The 18106-nt window shown below is 41.9% G+C and overlaps 1 protein-coding gene across 4 annotated transcripts in view; it reads right to left on the bottom strand.

Moving 5' to 3' along the window:
* Nucleotides 1-17500, bottom strand: part of NRG1 (neuregulin 1) — a 1142226-nt gene extending 1124726 nt beyond the window's left edge. For all 4 annotated transcript variants that reach the window (XM_055295915.2, XM_063611456.1, XM_063611457.1 and 1 more), the window contains exon 1: nt 16688-17500. In XM_055295915.2, coding sequence (XP_055151890.2) covers nt 16688-17426 — 739 coding nt within the window. In that variant the 5' untranslated portion in view covers nt 17427-17500. The remainder of the gene's footprint in view (nt 1-16687) is intronic.
* Between the last annotated feature and the right edge of the window lie 606 nt (nt 17501-18106).

Raw genomic sequence — 18106 nt, 5'->3', positions numbered from 1 at the left:
GTTCTGTAAACCTTTTTGAATCTCAGGTTAAAATTGGAATAAAATGATATACCTTGCAAGATGGTGTTAAGGAATAAATGATGTGAAATATGTAAACATGTTCGGCCCATAATAGAAACTCAGTAAATTCTAATTCTCTCTTTTCTTATCCATCTTCTAATCTTGTGCAGGGTGTCTTCAACTTTATTAGTTGAAAAAAACAAGTCCAAGAGCTCCCAGGCTTAAGTGCACACTAAAAATTACCTGGAGAGCTTTTCAAAAATGCAGATTCTCAGGACAAACCCTGGGCCACACGAATTATCATCTCTGGAAGTCTAGTCCAGGAATTTGCACACTATAATATGCAACCCATTTTACAAACCATTGGTCTGTCCAAGATCAGAATATCTGGCCCAGTAAGTCATCTATGGTCCTCTATGGTCAACTAGAGGGAGGAGCCCGCAGGTAAGGTCGGAGGTTTCAGAGCTTATCTTCCCATTTTTTTATTTCATTTTCATCTTTTCCCCCGTTTTTAAAAATTTATAATGTGTGGTTTTCAGAAATATAACACTTAGCTTATTTACTCTGTATTAAAATTAGGAAAAACCCAATATAAAAAATCCTTCCATGAAAACACTGTTATTGCACCCAAAGTAAATAAATGAAAACAAGAAATTCAAAATCATTCTTCCCGTGGTGGTTCAAACTCCCTATGCAAATAATAGCTATGAATGCATCAAATCAGCAGCTTCCTAGACAATGAGAAGGCTGCATATAGATGGTCAGGAAAAATGCACGCAATTACTATCAGAATAATAACTTTGAATTCCTTGACTGCCATTCATTAAAATGCTCAGTCACAGCTTCAGATAAAGGGAGATCCTGTGTCAACCTAACACGTGGTTCAAGGACCTTTTGACTCAAATATTTTTCTAAATTAGATTGATAGATGTCATTTCACAAGTATTTATGTGACAAGGCATTGTATTCTCAGAGGACCTGGGTACCAGCTATGAATGGTAGTTAATTCTCAAGTCAGTGTGCCAAGAAAAATTTGAACAATAATTTGTCATTGAAGGGGCTTATGTAGTACATAGCTCAGGGAAAAACACATAAATGAGTGACCCTCAGCAACACGTTAGTAACACTTAATCAATTTTGATGATTTTTTGAAAAATCATATGTTTATACAAACTATCCCTTGGGTCTCTCGAGTTAAGTTATTCTTCCCAGTCTTATCCCCCACCGCCAAAGAAAGTCTCGGAGCATTTAAAACAGCTTTGTGCTACTTATGTCCAGATAAATAGAAATATTACTAAAACCCAATCTTAACCCGGAAGTTGGCAAATAGTACTTCAGTCTGCTCCTGGTCTGGGCTCCACCTCTGGTATTGGCCAGAACTGCGTTCTAAGTCCTCACTGGTCCTAAATGCAATGTGCACTTTTATGTTTAAAATGTGTGGCAATAGTTAGCACTCAAAAAGTCCTGGTTTGGGCTCTGTCTTCCTCCTCTTCCATCAGGATGTTCAAGGGACTCAGATGCAGCAGCCACTTCCCTCCTGAATCCTTTTTGGGTCTTCCTTTCACTGCTCTAATTGCTTCTTTCCCATCACTCTGCCCCCTCCTCTGCCTCACCTTTAAAGGTGGCTGTTCCTTATGCTTCCTTTTCTCTTCACTTTTCCTCACACTCTCCCACCTTCCCTAAGCAATCTTATCTACTTCATTGAGCTAGGAATGTCATGTCCTTGTCCAAAACCACCGCACTCAAAAGACAACCTGGAATTCTCTTCTGACCTCCAGCTCCAAACATGCACATGCTTCCTTGGTATTTCCACGTGGATATGTCAACGGTACACTAAACGAGGCCTTCTTCTCCTGCAGTATTCACCATCGCATTGCCTACTGTGCATACAATTTGCTCAAGCCAGAACACTGGGGGCCATCCTCCCCACCGCCCTTTGCAGGCATTGCCCCATCACAGCCAAGGCTAGAAGAAGCTTCCAAAAATCATCTCAAATCTTTCACTTCTCTTCACCTCTGTGGCTCCCACTCTAGTCCAGGCAAACATCCAGTCTCAGTTGGAGCCCTACCTCAGCTCCCTGCATGCACTCTTATTCCCTTTCAGTCCATTCTCCTTATAACCAGCAGTTGTGATGTTTTTGAAATGACAAGCATATAACTCCTCTTCTTAAAAATCCTTCATTGGGTTCCCCTGCTTTTAAGATAAAATCTGGAATCCTGGAAGTCTAGAATCGTGCGATTGTTCCTTACCTCTCAGACCCCATTTTTGCTTCCTTTGCGCTGACTGTCCTTTCTGCTATTCCTCACCTCTCTGCCCCAAGGTTGGAAATGCAAATCTTTCCTCTCCTCCTTTCCCCTCCTCCCTACCCTAACAGAAATGCTTCTTTCTCAAGAAGACTTTGTATCTTTCAGACTAAGATAGATTCTTCTGTTATATGTTCACCTGGCTAGGACCTTGTACTTTTCCCTCATGAGGCTTAGCACAACCATAATTATATAATTATTTGTGTAACCGTTTTGCCTCTCTATCTTCTTAGCTCAGAAAGGGGCATGTCTAATTTCTTCATCATTGTCAAGCCAGAAATCAGTACAAAGCCTATCAAATAATAGATGCCCGATAAACATTTGTTGAATAAGTAAATGAAAAAAGTAGGCTTGCTGCTACTCTTTTTCTATTAGCCACCTACATTTGTTTAGCAATCTCACGATTCCTGTAATTTATTTGGGAAACACCCTAAGAATGGCAACTATAATAATTTCTCCCATAGGGTGGGAATGCCTAAATCTGAGTGGAAAGGAATGGGATTTGGAGGCTATGCAAATGGATTGGAAAAAATACAGGGAACTCTTTTTTATTTTTTATTTTTAAAGACAGGTCTTATTCTGTTACCCAGGCTGGAGTGCAGCGATGCAATCATAGCTCACTGTAACCTCAACCTCCTGGGCTCAAGGGATCCTCCTGACTCAGCTTCCAGAGTATCTAGGACTGAAGGTGCACACCACCAAGCCTGGCAAATTTAATTTTTTGTTTCCGCACAGACAGGGCCTCACTGTGTTTCCCAAGCTGGTCTCAGACTCCTGGTCTCAGGCGACTCTCCTGCTTCAACCTCCCAAAGCACTGCGATTACAGGCATGAGCCACCATATCTAGCCAAGAAGCAGTAAGGTAATGACAAACTTCTCATCTATTTTAATGAAGAGATATATCCCTTATTGACCTCTGCGCAAGAAAATGTGTTAAGCTGTTCTTTAGTGACCTTGAACTCAAGATCCTTACAAAGCCGAATGGCCGATGGCAAAGATGACACCAAAAGGCACTTTATATGTATCATGATTCTTTATACTTTACACATAATTCACAAGTATCTTGTCTTCTCAATATTTAATAAAATGCTTTAAAGAGAGCATAACAATAACATATATGATACAAATGCACAAAAGACTACTCCTCTTACACGGCTTCAAACCCATTCATTATCTCTATTCACCTGGGATGAACTGGTTCCGTTTCCTCCTGGGTTGCACAAAGAAAGCACAACCGTATACCCAGCAAATCATAAAATCACCAACGATTCTTGCTAACAGAAAGTAGGTGGATGATATTGGCACTTTAATCATTTTCATGGACTTTTCAATAGTATTTTAAAGAGAAATATGACTGAGTCTATGATGACAGTTATTTTGCAAGTTACTGGAAATAAAACTACTTGAGAGTTAATAAAAGTGATTAAAAATGGTGGCCAAATTACTTATCAATACATTTAATACACCAGGCAGATTTAACCTAACAACTTTGCTTTTATAGGCAGCTTTATCAGCCATTTTTAATTTATCCTATTATGAAAAAAAAAAGTGCATCATGAAACTCAAGTCAGCAGTGATAAAGCCTGAGAATATTTCTCCACAGTCTCTACATCAAAATGATTTGTGAAACACAGAGCTCTAGAAGGCAACCTAACACGCCAGGGAGAGACAGAGTGAATGTGGCCTGACCCTCTGCATTTTCAGTGAAATCAAATGAAACAAGACATAGTGAGCATTAAACGTTGAAGATTTATTGCAAAACTCACCCATAAAATGCTAAGTTGAAATAAGGAATTACACATAGTTAATACACTGTTTATCTACAACACACACAGATGCCTTTCATCATCAGCTCTGCACACAGGTATGAGGCTCTTCCACTGCAATGAGGCCGCAAAGGGCAAATCTGTCTACATTTCAGGGAATAGAAAGGCCATTAAAAATAAATGGCCATCACAAATTGGAACCCTGCCTATTTCAACCAATTTGGTCTGGAGGTGAGGTTTGGCTATGCCTCAGGAGTTAGTGCAGATTTTATTCAGGGGAAAGTCAGGACCAGAACATCTTGTGTTCTGTTCATTCACTAGGTAGAAACAAACTATTGCATTTTACTTGTTATATATTAAGGGTATCATTGGTTACAGCAGTTAGCCTACCCTAACTAATACATCTTCCATGAGGAAGGCAATGTTCTAAAAAGACAAAGATAAGTAAGACATAGTACTTGCCACAAGTCAGTATTTTTTGTTAAACATAGCATTTACTACTTCTTGTTAAAAAGTAATGTGCGTTCATTATAGAAACTTTAGAAAATACAAAATGAAGATCATTCTAAAGATCAATAATCCCAATACCCAGAGATAAACACTGTTAACATTTAGCTACATAGAGTTCTAGGCCTTTATTTTTATTGGAAGATCAATGGGAAGAGAAAAGAAGAGGAGAGGAGGGGAGGGGAGGGGAGGGGAGGGGAGGGGAGGGGAGGGGAGGGGAGGGGAGAAGAGAAGAGAAGAGAAGAGAGGAGAGGAAGGGAAGGAGGGAGGGAGGAAGGAAGGGAGGCAGAAAGAGAGGGAAGAAAGGAAAGGGAAACACAAAGAAAGAGAAAGAGAAAAGAAAAGAAAAAGTCAATCACACATATATTACACAACACTTTTCACTTGACAATGTACTATAAACATATCTCTAAATCATCATATTTTCTTCTACAAAAGATTTGTAAGGACTATAGCACAATCCGTTATAGGGCTATCCAGTGTTATTTGCCCATTCCATGGAAGGACAGTCAATCTGAAATGACAGGTAGTGACAGTACAACAAACAGGTAGATAGAGAAGCAGACCATTCTGAGAAAAGAGAACAATATGTGCAAATCCATGGAGCCCTAAAGCTGCCTGGCACATGTAGAGAATGCCATCAGTGTAGCACAAGGTTCTGGATAGGAGAAAGAACTGGACAAGAACACTTGAGACAAAAGCTAAAGGCCCTTACATGCCATTCAAAGGGTCTGAGTTTTATCCTGATGTCAACCGAAAAGCTTTAGGTAAAAGCACAGTACCATCTATTCTATTTTAGAAAGACCACTCTATCAACAGTATAGAAAATGGATGTAAGAGCGAAAGAATCCATGCGTAAAGAGGCTGCTCCGGTTGCAGTAAGAATCTATTACAGAGAAGGTGAAGTGAGGGAAGAAGGGATGAATCTGAGATTTGTTAAGGACGTAGAATCAACGGGATGTGGTCACTAATCTGGTATGGAGCGGGAGAGGTTTCTGGTTTGAGGTAACTAAAAAATATTAATGCTGCCATATGGTGAGGGGTTAACTGAATTTATCTCAGCACCTACTACTCTGGCACCAAGTAAGTGTTGACCAAGGAAGTCACTGGGAATAACTGTGGTGATCATACTAGCAGTGAGAGTAGAGTCATTATTAGGATACAAATGTGCAGAGGGACTGGCAGTGGAGATGAGGCACTGGTTAAAATATTTCACATAAAGTGTTTGTAGGACATAGGTTACCAGGTAAGTAGTTAGATGTACAGATCGAGAGCCAAAAAGAAAGGTCTGGGCTAGAGATACAGATTGAGGAAACATACTTTACGAGCAGCATTGGCTCTTCTGCAGTAGGTGAATCCACCAGGGGTCGGAGACGTTAAACTGAAGGAAAAAAAAAATGGATCTAGCCCTGCCAAGCCCTGCCCATCCTGCCCCAATGCCATGGAGCTGCCAATACCTCTTCATGCAGAAACTTTAAAAGTCAGATCAAATGATTCCCATTTGACAACTGTTTCAGGATTGCTCATTTTACTTATAAAAGGGCTTAAACGCATCCTTTCCTTGCCCAAACCATAAAAAATCATAATCTGAGAAAGAACCCAACACTGGCATCTCAGCAGGAAGCCCCGCCCTGCAGCCATCAGAACTGGTGCCATCCCCCTGAAAACCAAGGTCTCCACACTCTCTGTGCTGACCTCATCCATTTCAGCAACAGTGCTAATTATTAGAACCTAAAACAGTGCCCCATCTAAATTGTAAAAATAAATTCACAGTAAATAGCAAAACCATTCAAATCTTTATTTTTCATTTTAGCACCACAAATGACTGAACTTTCTCATTCTGAAGAATACAGTTGTGGATTAATCATACTTTATCATTTCAAAGACAGGCTTGCAGAGGCCATGGTATTTGCTTTTTGAAAAGGCGATGCCAGCGAATGCAAATAACTGTTAATATTTTTTAAAATGACACAAAAAGGCCATGGAGATAAGATTTGGAGAAAGGAGACACCTTCCCTTGAAGGTTCCCTCTCATTGAGCTCTCCCTCTCCTCTCTTAGAGTGTCTAAAAGTTTCACAATTGTTTTCCCACATGTATTCTCCTAAGAACAACACTAAATAAGAGGAGAGGAAGGGAAAAGCTCCAGAGAAAGGAGATTTTTATGTTTGGGTCATTTCTGAGGACCAAATACAGTTTAAATGGACCTTGAAAAGCATTTTACCTTCTCGTTTTGCATATTAGGAAACTGAGACCCAAATGAGTGAATAAAGTCAGCGACCCACAATCACACAGGTACTAACTACAAAGCTGAAAGGGGAAAGGACTCTTCTGACTCAAGGCCAGGACACTTTTCACTGGCAAGTAAGCTGAAGACCCTGCTAGTATCCAAACGCAAGAATAGTGTTGGCTGCCAGTGAGGCAAGACACACAAAAACAGAGAAAAATTTTAAAATACATACATTGTAACAAACACAACATGACAGAAGGAAAATTTGTAACAGTACCTTGTGTAAAGTACACAGGAAAGAGGAGCTCTGTGTTCAAATTCTAGAGTGCATTACTCTGGTAGGAATCATTACTAGTTTAATTATGGAAGCGGTAGGATTTGAGCTGTCCCTAGAAGGAAGAACAGAAATTCCACAGGTAGACATGAGGGTGGAAGAAGATCGAGGCAGAGGAAATGGCATATGTAAAAACAGGAGGGTTAGGAAAGTGCCTGGCCTGTTGAGGGAGCAGTCAGAGTGGATGAAGTGTTCATACGGGAAGGTGAGAAAGATAAGGCTTTAGTGAGGCTAAGGAGGACATTGAATACAGAGATGTTGAGTTAACTACGGTGCATTCATTGAAACTTTCTAAGTAGGCAACAAGGTGTAAGAAAAGTAGCATTTCAGGCCAAGTGCAGTGGTTCATGCCTGTAATCTCAGCACTTTGGGAGGCTGAGGTAGGAGGATTGCTTGAGCTTAGGAGTTCAAGACCAGCCTGGGCAACATGGCAAAACCCCATCTCTACAAAAAACACAAAAATTAGCCGGGCATGGTGGCATGGGCCTGTGATACCAGCAACTTGGGAGGCTGAAGTGAAGGACTGCTTGAGCCCACGAGGTTGAGGTTGCAGTGAGCCAAGATCATCCCACTGCACTCCTGCCTGGATGACAGAGCGAGACCCTGTCTCAAACAAACAAACAAAAAAGCAGTATTTCAGAATCACTCAGCCTCTGGTGCAGTACTGATTAGAAGGGGATTGGAGCAGTGGACAGGAATACAGACAGGGAAATTGCTGGGGTGGGGGCAATTAATGAATATATTAAATCAATTAAAAGGTTCTGAAACTAATCAAAATATGATAAAGTTCCTTTCTGGACTACACTGATAGCAATATGAATAAAAATACAATATTCTCATGCTGACCTTGGAGGACTGTTTTCTGTAAGACCATTTTCTAAGCTTATTCTTTACATCTTTGATTGTTTTTATTTCTAAGCTTATTCTTTAAATCTAAGCTTATTCAATTTTTTATTTCTAAGATTACTCTTTAAATCATTGTTTCTATTAAGCTGTTATCAATTGTAATTTCCTTATTTCATGGCTTCAGATTCAGGATCTTACATGCTATTTAAACTAAGAGTTGAATAAATGAACACTTCTCTTTTCTGAGAACTTTTGCTTCTTGTTAACGACAGTGTAATTAGAGACACTAACTTCAAACTGCTCACCACTACTCCACGTGCATTAGGAAGGCTAGTATCAAAACAGTAGAAAATAACATGTGTGAGGGAGGACGTGGAAAAATTGGAACCCTTGTGTACTGCTGGTGGGAATGTAAAATGGTACAGCTGCTATGGAAAACAGTATGATATCTCCTCCAAAAAGCAAACCTAGAACTACCATATGAGGCCAGGCGCCATAGCTCGCTCCTGTAATCCCAGCATTTTGGAAGGCCGAGGTAGGTGGATCACCTGAGGTCAGGAGTTCAAGACCAGCCTGGCCAACATGGTGAAACCCCATTTCTACTAAAAATACAAAACTTAGTCTTGGTGGCATGCACCTGTACTCCCAGCTACTCAGGAGGCTGAGGCAGGAGAATCACTTGAACTCAGGAGGTGGAGGTTGCAGTGAGCCGATATCATGCCACTGCACTCCAGCCTGGGCGACAGAGTGAGATGCCATCTCAAAAAAAAAAAAAAAAAAAACAAGAAAAAAGAATTACCATATGTTTCAGCAATTCTGCTTCTGTGTATATACCCAAAAAATTGAAAGTAGATTTGAGAAGACATTTCACAGCAGCATTATTTATAATAGCCAAAATGTGAAAGTAAACCAGGTGTCCACTGATGGATGGTTGGATGAATAAACAAAATGTGGTATTTACGTACAATGGAATATTATTGAGCCTTTCAAAAGAAGGAAATTCTGACATATGCTACAACATGATGAACCTTGAGGACATTATGGTAAGTGAAATAAGCCAGTCACAAAAAGACAAATACCGTATGATTCCACTTAAAAGATGCACTTAGTAAAAATCAGAGAGGCAAACAGCAGAATAGTGTTTGTCAGTGGCTGGGGGAGGAGAAAATGAGAAGTTGTAGTTTAATGGGTATAGAGTCTTGGTGATACAAGTTCAAGAGTATGGCGATGGATGATGGTGAGAGTTGTACAACATTATGAATGTATTGAATACTGCTGAACTCTATGCTTTAAAAAGGTAGTTAGAGTAGTCAAATTTGTAAAGACAGAAAGTAGAATGGTGGTTGGGGAAAAGGAGGAAAGGAAATGGGGAGTTGGTGTTTAATGAATACAGAGTTTCCGTTTTGGGAAGATAAAAAAAATCTGGAGATGGATTGCAGTGAGGGTTGCACAACAATGCAAATACTTAATGCCACTGAACTGCTGCACACCTAAAAATGGTTAAAATGGTCAATTTTATGTTACTATAAATTTTTCTAAACTGCTCATTGGAATAAAACTATATTCCAAAATGCTAGAGTGTTTTATAAAATTTCTGCTCCAACAAAAAGAAAGTGTTCCTGAGGACAAGATGCGACCAATCTCTATGGATGGGAATGAAGACAACAGAGGAAAGGATCGTCCAGAGGTGTCCGGGCTTGCGAAGCAGCAGCACGCCTAGGTTATCTCAATGCTGTGGCCCTTTGTGCAGATGACAGGACAATGAGCACACCCACTCTGAGCAGAACCTCTCCATCCTGGCAATCACCAAAGGGGCTCCAACTGCCAGAACCACTTCCCAAGGCTAATGAGAAATTCTATGTGAAGCAAACACAGCCATCCATTTCCTTCTCAGTAGACAGCTCCCCTGCTCTGTACAGAGGTACAGCCGGGACGCTCGCTGCAGTGGAGGAAAATGCTGCCACCACATCTGCTGCTTCACTGATAACACATCGTCTCCCACAGTGCCTCCAGGGCCGACCGAGGAAGTGAAGGCGAAGAACCTCATTATTCATCAGAGCCCAAATGGGCACGTGCCACCCCACCTGCAGGCTAACCAAGAGCTGTTGTGATGTTAGAAACGAGAAAAATAAGTAAAGAGGAACTGATCTAAAACCTCTTTGTATTACTTCTTAGGGATATAAGTTGTGTTTTTCCATCTTCAGTTATGAGAATGAATTTCAACATAAAGTATCACTTATAGTACTGAGATGGTTAAACACCTGTGAGGAGAGATCCAGGGAGAACACAAAATTTCTGAATACTGAAGTCTGTCACCCAAAATAAGTTGGGATGGTTTACAAATGGTTCTGCTGAAAACAGTGGTAAGGGTTCATAGACTATTGCAAAACTCTTCTGTACTTTTAAGTATTTACAACACTGGAATTTTTTTTCCTGCTGGCCTATAAGCTACACAGAACAAATATTGTTCTAAAAATAAGTGAAGGAAAAGTTTTGGGAAATTAAATAACCTTTCTCTGAAGCCCCAAAGGTCGATCCAGATTATAGTCAGGTTCTGGATGGGAAGAGAAGGGAACGGTATCCTGGTATCAAACTCACCATATCAGAGACGAGAAGAGAATAAAATCAAAAGTATGTTTTTATCTTTCTAAATTTAGGCTAGAACAGTGATTTCCACTATCCAACCAGCTGGGGTGCTTCAGTCATTTATTAATTATTTAACAGGAATTTAATCTACACATAAAAATCAAACTCTATGTGTCTATCAAAGAGGCCAAAAAAATATACCAACTCCATAAGTGGTAGTTATAACTATGTGGTTTTAGTATGTCCTCAATTTTTTTTAGCTATCTTTGCCTTAATGACAATTCCCAGATAAAAGACAATCATTTGGGATGACAGTATTACCATTATGGGTTTTCCAAATTTAGCGAAGCTGACAGTACTTCACATCTTTTATCCCTCGTCTATCCCTGGGCTCTTGGGTATACCCAGTACCAAGACTCTAGTGCCCTCATCAGGTATGTTCCCTTGCACTGGGCTTGATTCAATTCACGTATTCTAGCACAGCAGAGCAAAAGAAAAGGAAACAATTCCCTCCTCTAGGTTCTCTTGGGCCATTGCTGCCTCGTAAATCTGGCTACCAACTCCGGATTCATGCACCATTGGGGGCTGTTTTCTTGTTCCCAGCAAGCCAGGGCAGATGTCCAAAGACAGAGCCTTGGGCTTTGGAGAGAAAGCCTCTGAACTAGAGATGCAATGCAGGTTACCACCCACGTCCTCATGGGATGGACAAAGAGCCCATCAGAAACAGAAAGACCATTTGCATTCACAGTCTTGTGATCTAAGACCTCTATTTTCCAACATTCCTTGGACCCAGACAGCCGAATTTCAAGGTTTCAAGAGAAGGCTAGTCCATGTGATAATGACTAGCAATCCTATACTCATACACTACAACCCACTCCTAGGCCCCATCATTTACCCAAGGCTTCCCCTGTAGTATCTTCATAGGGGAAATAAAGATGAAGAAAAAAAAAAAAAAAAAAAACAGAAGTCTGAGTTAGAAAGTAGTAGGACAGTCTCCCACGGTCCATCCAGACTGTAGGTAACATTTCTTCTTTTTGATTTTTTAGTTATAATTTAAAACAAGGTATAAATTTTACTAGGTCCAAATGAGGTAAATCAAGGGCCAGGAAAGAACTTCCTAACAAACTATTTTCCGTAGGTAAAAATATCCTGGTCCTCCTGAAGAAGACCAAAAATTAATGTAAATTACCACATATGCATCTCTCTCTAGGATGCCTGGATGGCAAGTCTGTATTAGGGAGAACTGTTTCCTAATAATTGTATCTATGCCAAGAAGAGGCTAGTCGATCTATTTTTAACCGTCAACTTCACCAAAATTTCTTGTATTTTATCTGCTTCAACCTGTATGGATCATTTAGGGATGAAAATCCAGGGGGCAAGTCTTCAGGAACAGATGTACTTGAAGTGCACTACAACACTCAACAACTTAGGCAATATGAAAGCACAACCTCTCAACTAGGACAATCCCTCAACTTAAAATGACCAAGTTTTTTCTTAGTCATACAATTATTTGTGAATTTGTATATTCTGTAAATCCACAAATAATTCAACATTAGATTCCAACAGAATGTGTCACTAAGCAGACATTCAAGTATTATAAAACGACTGATATTCTGGAGAGGATGGGGGTAAACTAGCCAGGTTATATATCCTTTCATAATAGTAATTTTAACTTACATGTTATAACATAAAAGCAGAGTAACGATATGTATGCACAAATTTAGAGTATTCATATATTGGTTGAAAACTGTCCACAATGCCCATTTCTGTGATTTAGAAATAAGAACTTTGCAAATTAGTTTTTACTTTCTTATGAAGACTTTCACTAAGCCATGTTACACTATTTTGGGGTGGTAACAAACTGCTTGAATCAGTAAGAACCCTAATTGTATCCTTTTTGTTTTCATTATCATTTATCTATATAAAGCTAATCAAAATACCCATTCATTAAGAGCTATCAAAAGAGATTATTTTTTCAGATCATTCAACCATATTAAAAACAAAAGGCTAAGTATTGCTATGAGGATTTAGAGATCTTTGGATATCTAAGCAGTTCATAAATTGTCATTGAAATGTACAAGAGGGTTGTGAAAGACATTATGTTTATAATTAGGAAAAAAAAACAGGAAGAAAATAGGTATCAAAGCAAAGGAGATTTCCTGAACAATGAATAGATTATATTTGACAAGGGCAATAACCCACCCAATCACGTCTTTTGCTCTCATTTGCTATAAATACACAAGCCAGAGGAAGTACAGCTCACTGTTTTAATTCTCTGCTGTCTAAACCTCCTAGTCTTACTTAATACGTCAGGACATATGGTAGGACTTTCCTTAGATTCAGAGGATTTATAGATACCCCATAACTGATGAGAACGATCCCCTAGTGCTAGTGAAATATTCTAACTCAGATATTTAAATCCACTTTTTAAAATACCTTTATTCTAAGGAGATCTTTTCCCAAATGACCTATGTTGGTTTCATTTTTAACATAAATAGAAATAAATTATGTTTATTTTCTCTACTCAGTAGAAGTAGCTATTTTAAATCCAGTGTAGATTTTTGACAGCAAGATTTATGAAGTTTAAAAAGAGCAAGTCACAAACACTTGGGAAATTAAATTTACATGCGTATTTACAACATACAAGCAGTCCGGCTATATCTGTTACTGTTTCTATTTCCTTAATATAGCTTTTATTAAGAATAGTTTTCTTTAATGCTGACTGGAAAATCTCTGCAGCATTTTCTTTCATTTTCAAAACACCATAAGGTTAGCACACTTTATTAAATAGTGACTGAAGATATTAAAAAGAGCAAGTGCTATGTATCATAAATATTTGATAAAGATGTTTACATTATCAATACACGCATACATGCATACATCTTCATTCTACCATCATATGATATCAAATACGTATATTGGCTTATAAGATCAGAATTGACGTACAAATCTGGCATAGCCCAATTGTAGATGTTATTCAACCTCAGTGTTTGTACTCCTTTTTGGAAATCAGCTTCTGCCTCGTATAACCACAATGCTTTGGAAGCTAAAAGTGTAGCACATCAAACAATGACTTGTTTGAATAATAGAGATTTAATTGAACAGCAAATTATCCTGCATTCCGATGAACATAAAACCCAAGGATATTTCTTAGGTCATTCAGTGAGCAACAGAAAAAGTGAAGACTACAAAAACTTTAAATAAGTGTAAAGGAAGTGTAATTTATACAAACTTCAACTACAAAGCAAACAAGCTATGAATTTCCATGTTGTCTTCTAAAATACACTAATAGTTTCTGTTTCCAAAGGTCCACTTTTCAAAGAGCTTCTTGTTTTATCGACATTATTCAGGAGTTTATATTAGATGAGGGGGAAAGAGAAAAAGGAATTTCAAGAGGAAAGATTTTTATTTTAACTCAACCCTAAGGCTAATCTGTTGCGTGTGTAGTTTCTATACTAGCAAAACATTTGTAGGAAACAACACTGCAGCTGAGAGCAGCAGAGCTGGAAACTGTTCCCCTGGGTATGATATCACAAAATGACTTTGCTCTATTCCTTCTCCAGCCTAGCATTATGGCTCAAGCCTGCACACAACCATCATGCCCCCAGGGCGGCTTCATGTTAGGTGAGGGCCTTCTGCTCCATCACTCTCCCTGAAATCTTCTGACCAGAAGCAGCTAAACCAGGACAAATCAGCCCCCATTCTCATTCTCTCCTCTCGCTAGTTCTCTCTCTCTCTTTTCCATTTTTCTGTGTTTCTTTGCCTGGCAGATTCTGAATGGCATTATCTGAGACCACACAACTGGATGAATTCACACATTCATTCATTCTCTCTCTCTCTCTCACACACACACACACACTTTTACACGCAATATTCCAAGTACAGATTTACTGAATTTACATCATATAAAATAGCTGGTATTATTTACTTTTATCCTCCAGTATTACAAGAAACACTATGTTTATACAAATGCGAGGAGAAACTTTTAGCATGATTTCAGTTCAAACTTAGCTAAATCTATTTGAGGTTAAAAGCAATATCCTACTTTAAATCGTATAACACTAAAATCGCCAAGCACACACAATAACTACAGCAACCCAGGGAAGTAACTTTGTGATGTCTTAATATACTGGATTACATGCAAAAAGATTTCCAGCTCGTTAAAAACCCACTTTTTTAAAACGTGCCACAACTTACAACTATGTATTATATTTCTTTTGACTGGCAAACTGAGGGACAAAACTAAGTACCTTCAATGAAGTTTTTTTCCCCCTAGAAGCACAAGAATAGAATATGATTCCTCCAAACAACATGAGTTTTCCATTTCCAAACATTCTCTGGATGCTTGTAAGAACTTTACCTCTCAAGTCTTACATTTATTTCTAGTTAAAAGATATAACTAACACAGATAATCTAGTAATGCACTCCCAATCCTAGGCATCACAGCTAACTACGATCCCCTTTATATTAACTTCCCACCATGTGGAGTGAATGATTCAAAACTCATATGACTTGGGATAAAGGAAAAATCCTTCCTGAATTACACACTATAAAACATATGAAAACTGGACAGTGGTGTTGCTTAAAAGGTTTTGTTTCAGATTCTGTAACAGAATAACATATGCTGCAGTACAATGGTGCTGAGCTTTTTTGTTCCCTAATAAGACAGCTCCCAGCAGAGCATTTCCCATGCTTTAGAGTGACATCTATCAGTGGGTCTTGGGGAATCCCAATGCCACTCAGCTTTCTTCAGCACCACTCTCTGAACAGCTTCTGTCCACTGAGTGGTGCAATCCTAACAGGTCTCTGGCATACAAAGTACATTGTTCAGATAAGGGAATGGTGGGTGAACAATGATCTTTGCTGTCATTAAAACCAAATCATCAGGTATTAATTAACAGCAGGACATAACCACCACAAATGCCAACCAGAAATTTAAATAATTGGCCCCCACCAGACACAAATTTAAAAGAACTGACATACTCTCCATCACAGGCAGACTCTGCATGGCATGGTGCTGAGTTTTATAAAAATTCAATTAACCCAAACGTCTATTAGACGGATACATAAAGACCAGGGGGAAAAGCTATTATGCATGTTGGAATTTGTGATGTGTAATCGTGTTAATTTACTGTTTGAGAAGACACCCCGCTATGTGTTAGTGATTATATGGTAATCAGGAAATTATACAGATATTGAGATCATAGAAATTAGCTTATGAATGGCATAAACATAATGCTACCTCAGCAACGTAACGAGATAATCAGCTAATTTCTTAAGCCTGATCATACGAAGCAGCCCCGAGAAGAATACTTTTTAGTGGTAAGTGGGAAAAGGTGTAGCAAATCAACTGCTAAACTTCCAAAATTCTTCTTCTTCAGGGCCTACATGCGATACTCCATAATTTTGTTCATCTGTTCTGATGCACTGAAGTGCAAAAACATCCTCCAAACCAAAATATTGTGAAAACAAAATTTCTTGAGATGAATTGGCCAAAAAAAAAAAAAAAAAAAACCACACCAATAACAACTTTATACTTCTCACATATTACACATATTCACAAGGTACAGACTGCACCTCTCTGCTGGACATTGAGTTGCCGAAAAACTCTGCCACATCTGTCGGGGAATGTCAGTGCACTGCCCCTTCCTTGCAGAGACTTCACAGACACAGAAGCAAACCCCTAACCATCTCCACACTCTGGACTCCAAGTGAAGGGAAGGCGTTAAAATCCTGCGGGACTCAACCCTTCCTCCTTCAAAGGAGGCCCAGAATCAGCAACTCCTAACCAAAGCCGAGTTCATATCACCCACAAAAAAGCAGCCGGCACATTTCCGATCTACTTGGTGAGCCAAACCCCAAAGGATTAAAAAGTTTCAGGCGGCCCCAACCCAGGACCAAACTTGGGCTTTCTCCAGTGACAAAGCCTAAGACAAGGGAAGCTGGAGAAGGCGAAACCTCCCTCTCTGAGGATCGCTGAGAGCCCACCACCCTGAAACCAACAACTGGGACCCAGAGCGCCTCTGCCCTGCTCGGGCGGCCGTCGAGCCCCGGTGCCCGCGCGCCCGGGATGAGCCCTCCTCGCCGCGGGTTCGCGCCCCCAAGGGCGAGGAACTTACCGCACCGCTTGCACAGCACCCGGCTGACCTCCTTCTTGAGGTTCCGGCCCGTCTCCAGAGGGGGGAAAGAGGCTCGGAAGGCGGCCGGCGCGCGGCTGGTGCTGTTGGCGTCGGGCTCCATGAAGAAGATGTACCTGCTGTCCTCCTTGAGCCTCCCGCAGGAGGGGTAGGCGGGGTGGCCCCAGGTCCCCAGGCGCACGGTGAGCAGCGAGTCCTTCTTCAAGCCCCCGGCTTTCACCGCCCACACCTGGTGCACCTTCACCAGATAGGGCGCCTCCTCTCCGGGTTCGCCGGCGCTGGGCACCGGGGCGGTGGGCCAGGAGGGCACGGTCCCGTTGGCGGCGAGCAGCGGCTCCTCGGCGGGCGGCCCCAGCGCCCGTGGACCCGCGGCTGGCGGCTCGCGATCGCCGCCCCACGCCCCTGCCTCGCCCGCCGCCGCCGCCGCCTTCCTGTCGAGTGCCCCCTGCTGCCGCCGCTGCGGGTGCACCTTTCCCTCGATCACCACCGCGGCGCGCTGAGCTAGCTCCTGCACCGATCCCACGCTGGGCGGGGACGAGTAGCACACCGAGGCCCCCGCGGGAGCCGCCTCGTCGCCGGCCGCCGCCCCCGGCGCCAGGGCCGCGGTCCCCAGCAGCAGCAGTAGTGGCAGCAGCGGCAGCGGCGAGCGGGCGGCGGGGCCGGGGAGCTGGGCCCGGGGGCCGGGACGCCCGGAGCGGCGCGGGGCGCGTCGCCATCTCATGGTGCGAGGTGCGTGCGGGCTTCTGGCTGTCGGTTCGGACTCTGCCCGGCTCTCTCGCGCTGCCTCCCTTTTCCTTCCCCTTGCAGCACCACTCCTCCTCCTCCCGCCTTGCCGTCCTCCTTTTATTTATTTATTGGGGGGTGCGGGGGTAGGAGAGTTGTTTATGGGAGGAGGAGGGGGGAAGAAGTGGATGCAACCACAGAAAGGCGAAGAGGCATAAGGGCAAAAAAAAAAAAAAAAAAAAAAAAAAAGGCAAAATAGAAAAGGCAAAAAAGCCGCTGCCACCGCCTCGGTTACAGGGAGTGACAGGTCCCCCCCACCCCCCGCGCCGCCGCCGCGCCCGAGCCCTGCTGTCGGGGCTGCTGTCACCGGAGGAGGACGTGGAGGTGGAGGAGCTGCTCCGCGGGTGACAGTCCTTTGTGTGAAGTGATGCTGCGGCGGCTGCTGGGGCTGCGAGCAAGCGGCTGGGAGAGAGCGCGAGGGAGAGAGCCCTGGAGGCGGAGTTGCGTGCCTGGAAATCGCTGGGTGGCCGCGGCGGCGACAGCGTCCTGCGCCTCGCCAGCCTGTTTACCTGTGGTGCCAACTCGGCCCGCGCGTCCTTTCTCCATGCTGCTGCCGGAGCGGAGCGGGACCCACGAGTGGGTCCTCCTGGGCGTCCCTGTCCCCGCGCGCCTCCTCCC

This window comes from Symphalangus syndactylus, chromosome 10 (assembly GCF_028878055.3).
Source record: "Symphalangus syndactylus isolate Jambi chromosome 10, NHGRI_mSymSyn1-v2.1_pri, whole genome shotgun sequence".
NCBI classification, from domain to species: Eukaryota; Metazoa; Chordata; class Mammalia; order Primates; family Hylobatidae; genus Symphalangus; species Symphalangus syndactylus.
Note: the sequence above shows the minus strand (reverse complement) of the source record. Positions and strands in the feature narration are given on the sequence as shown.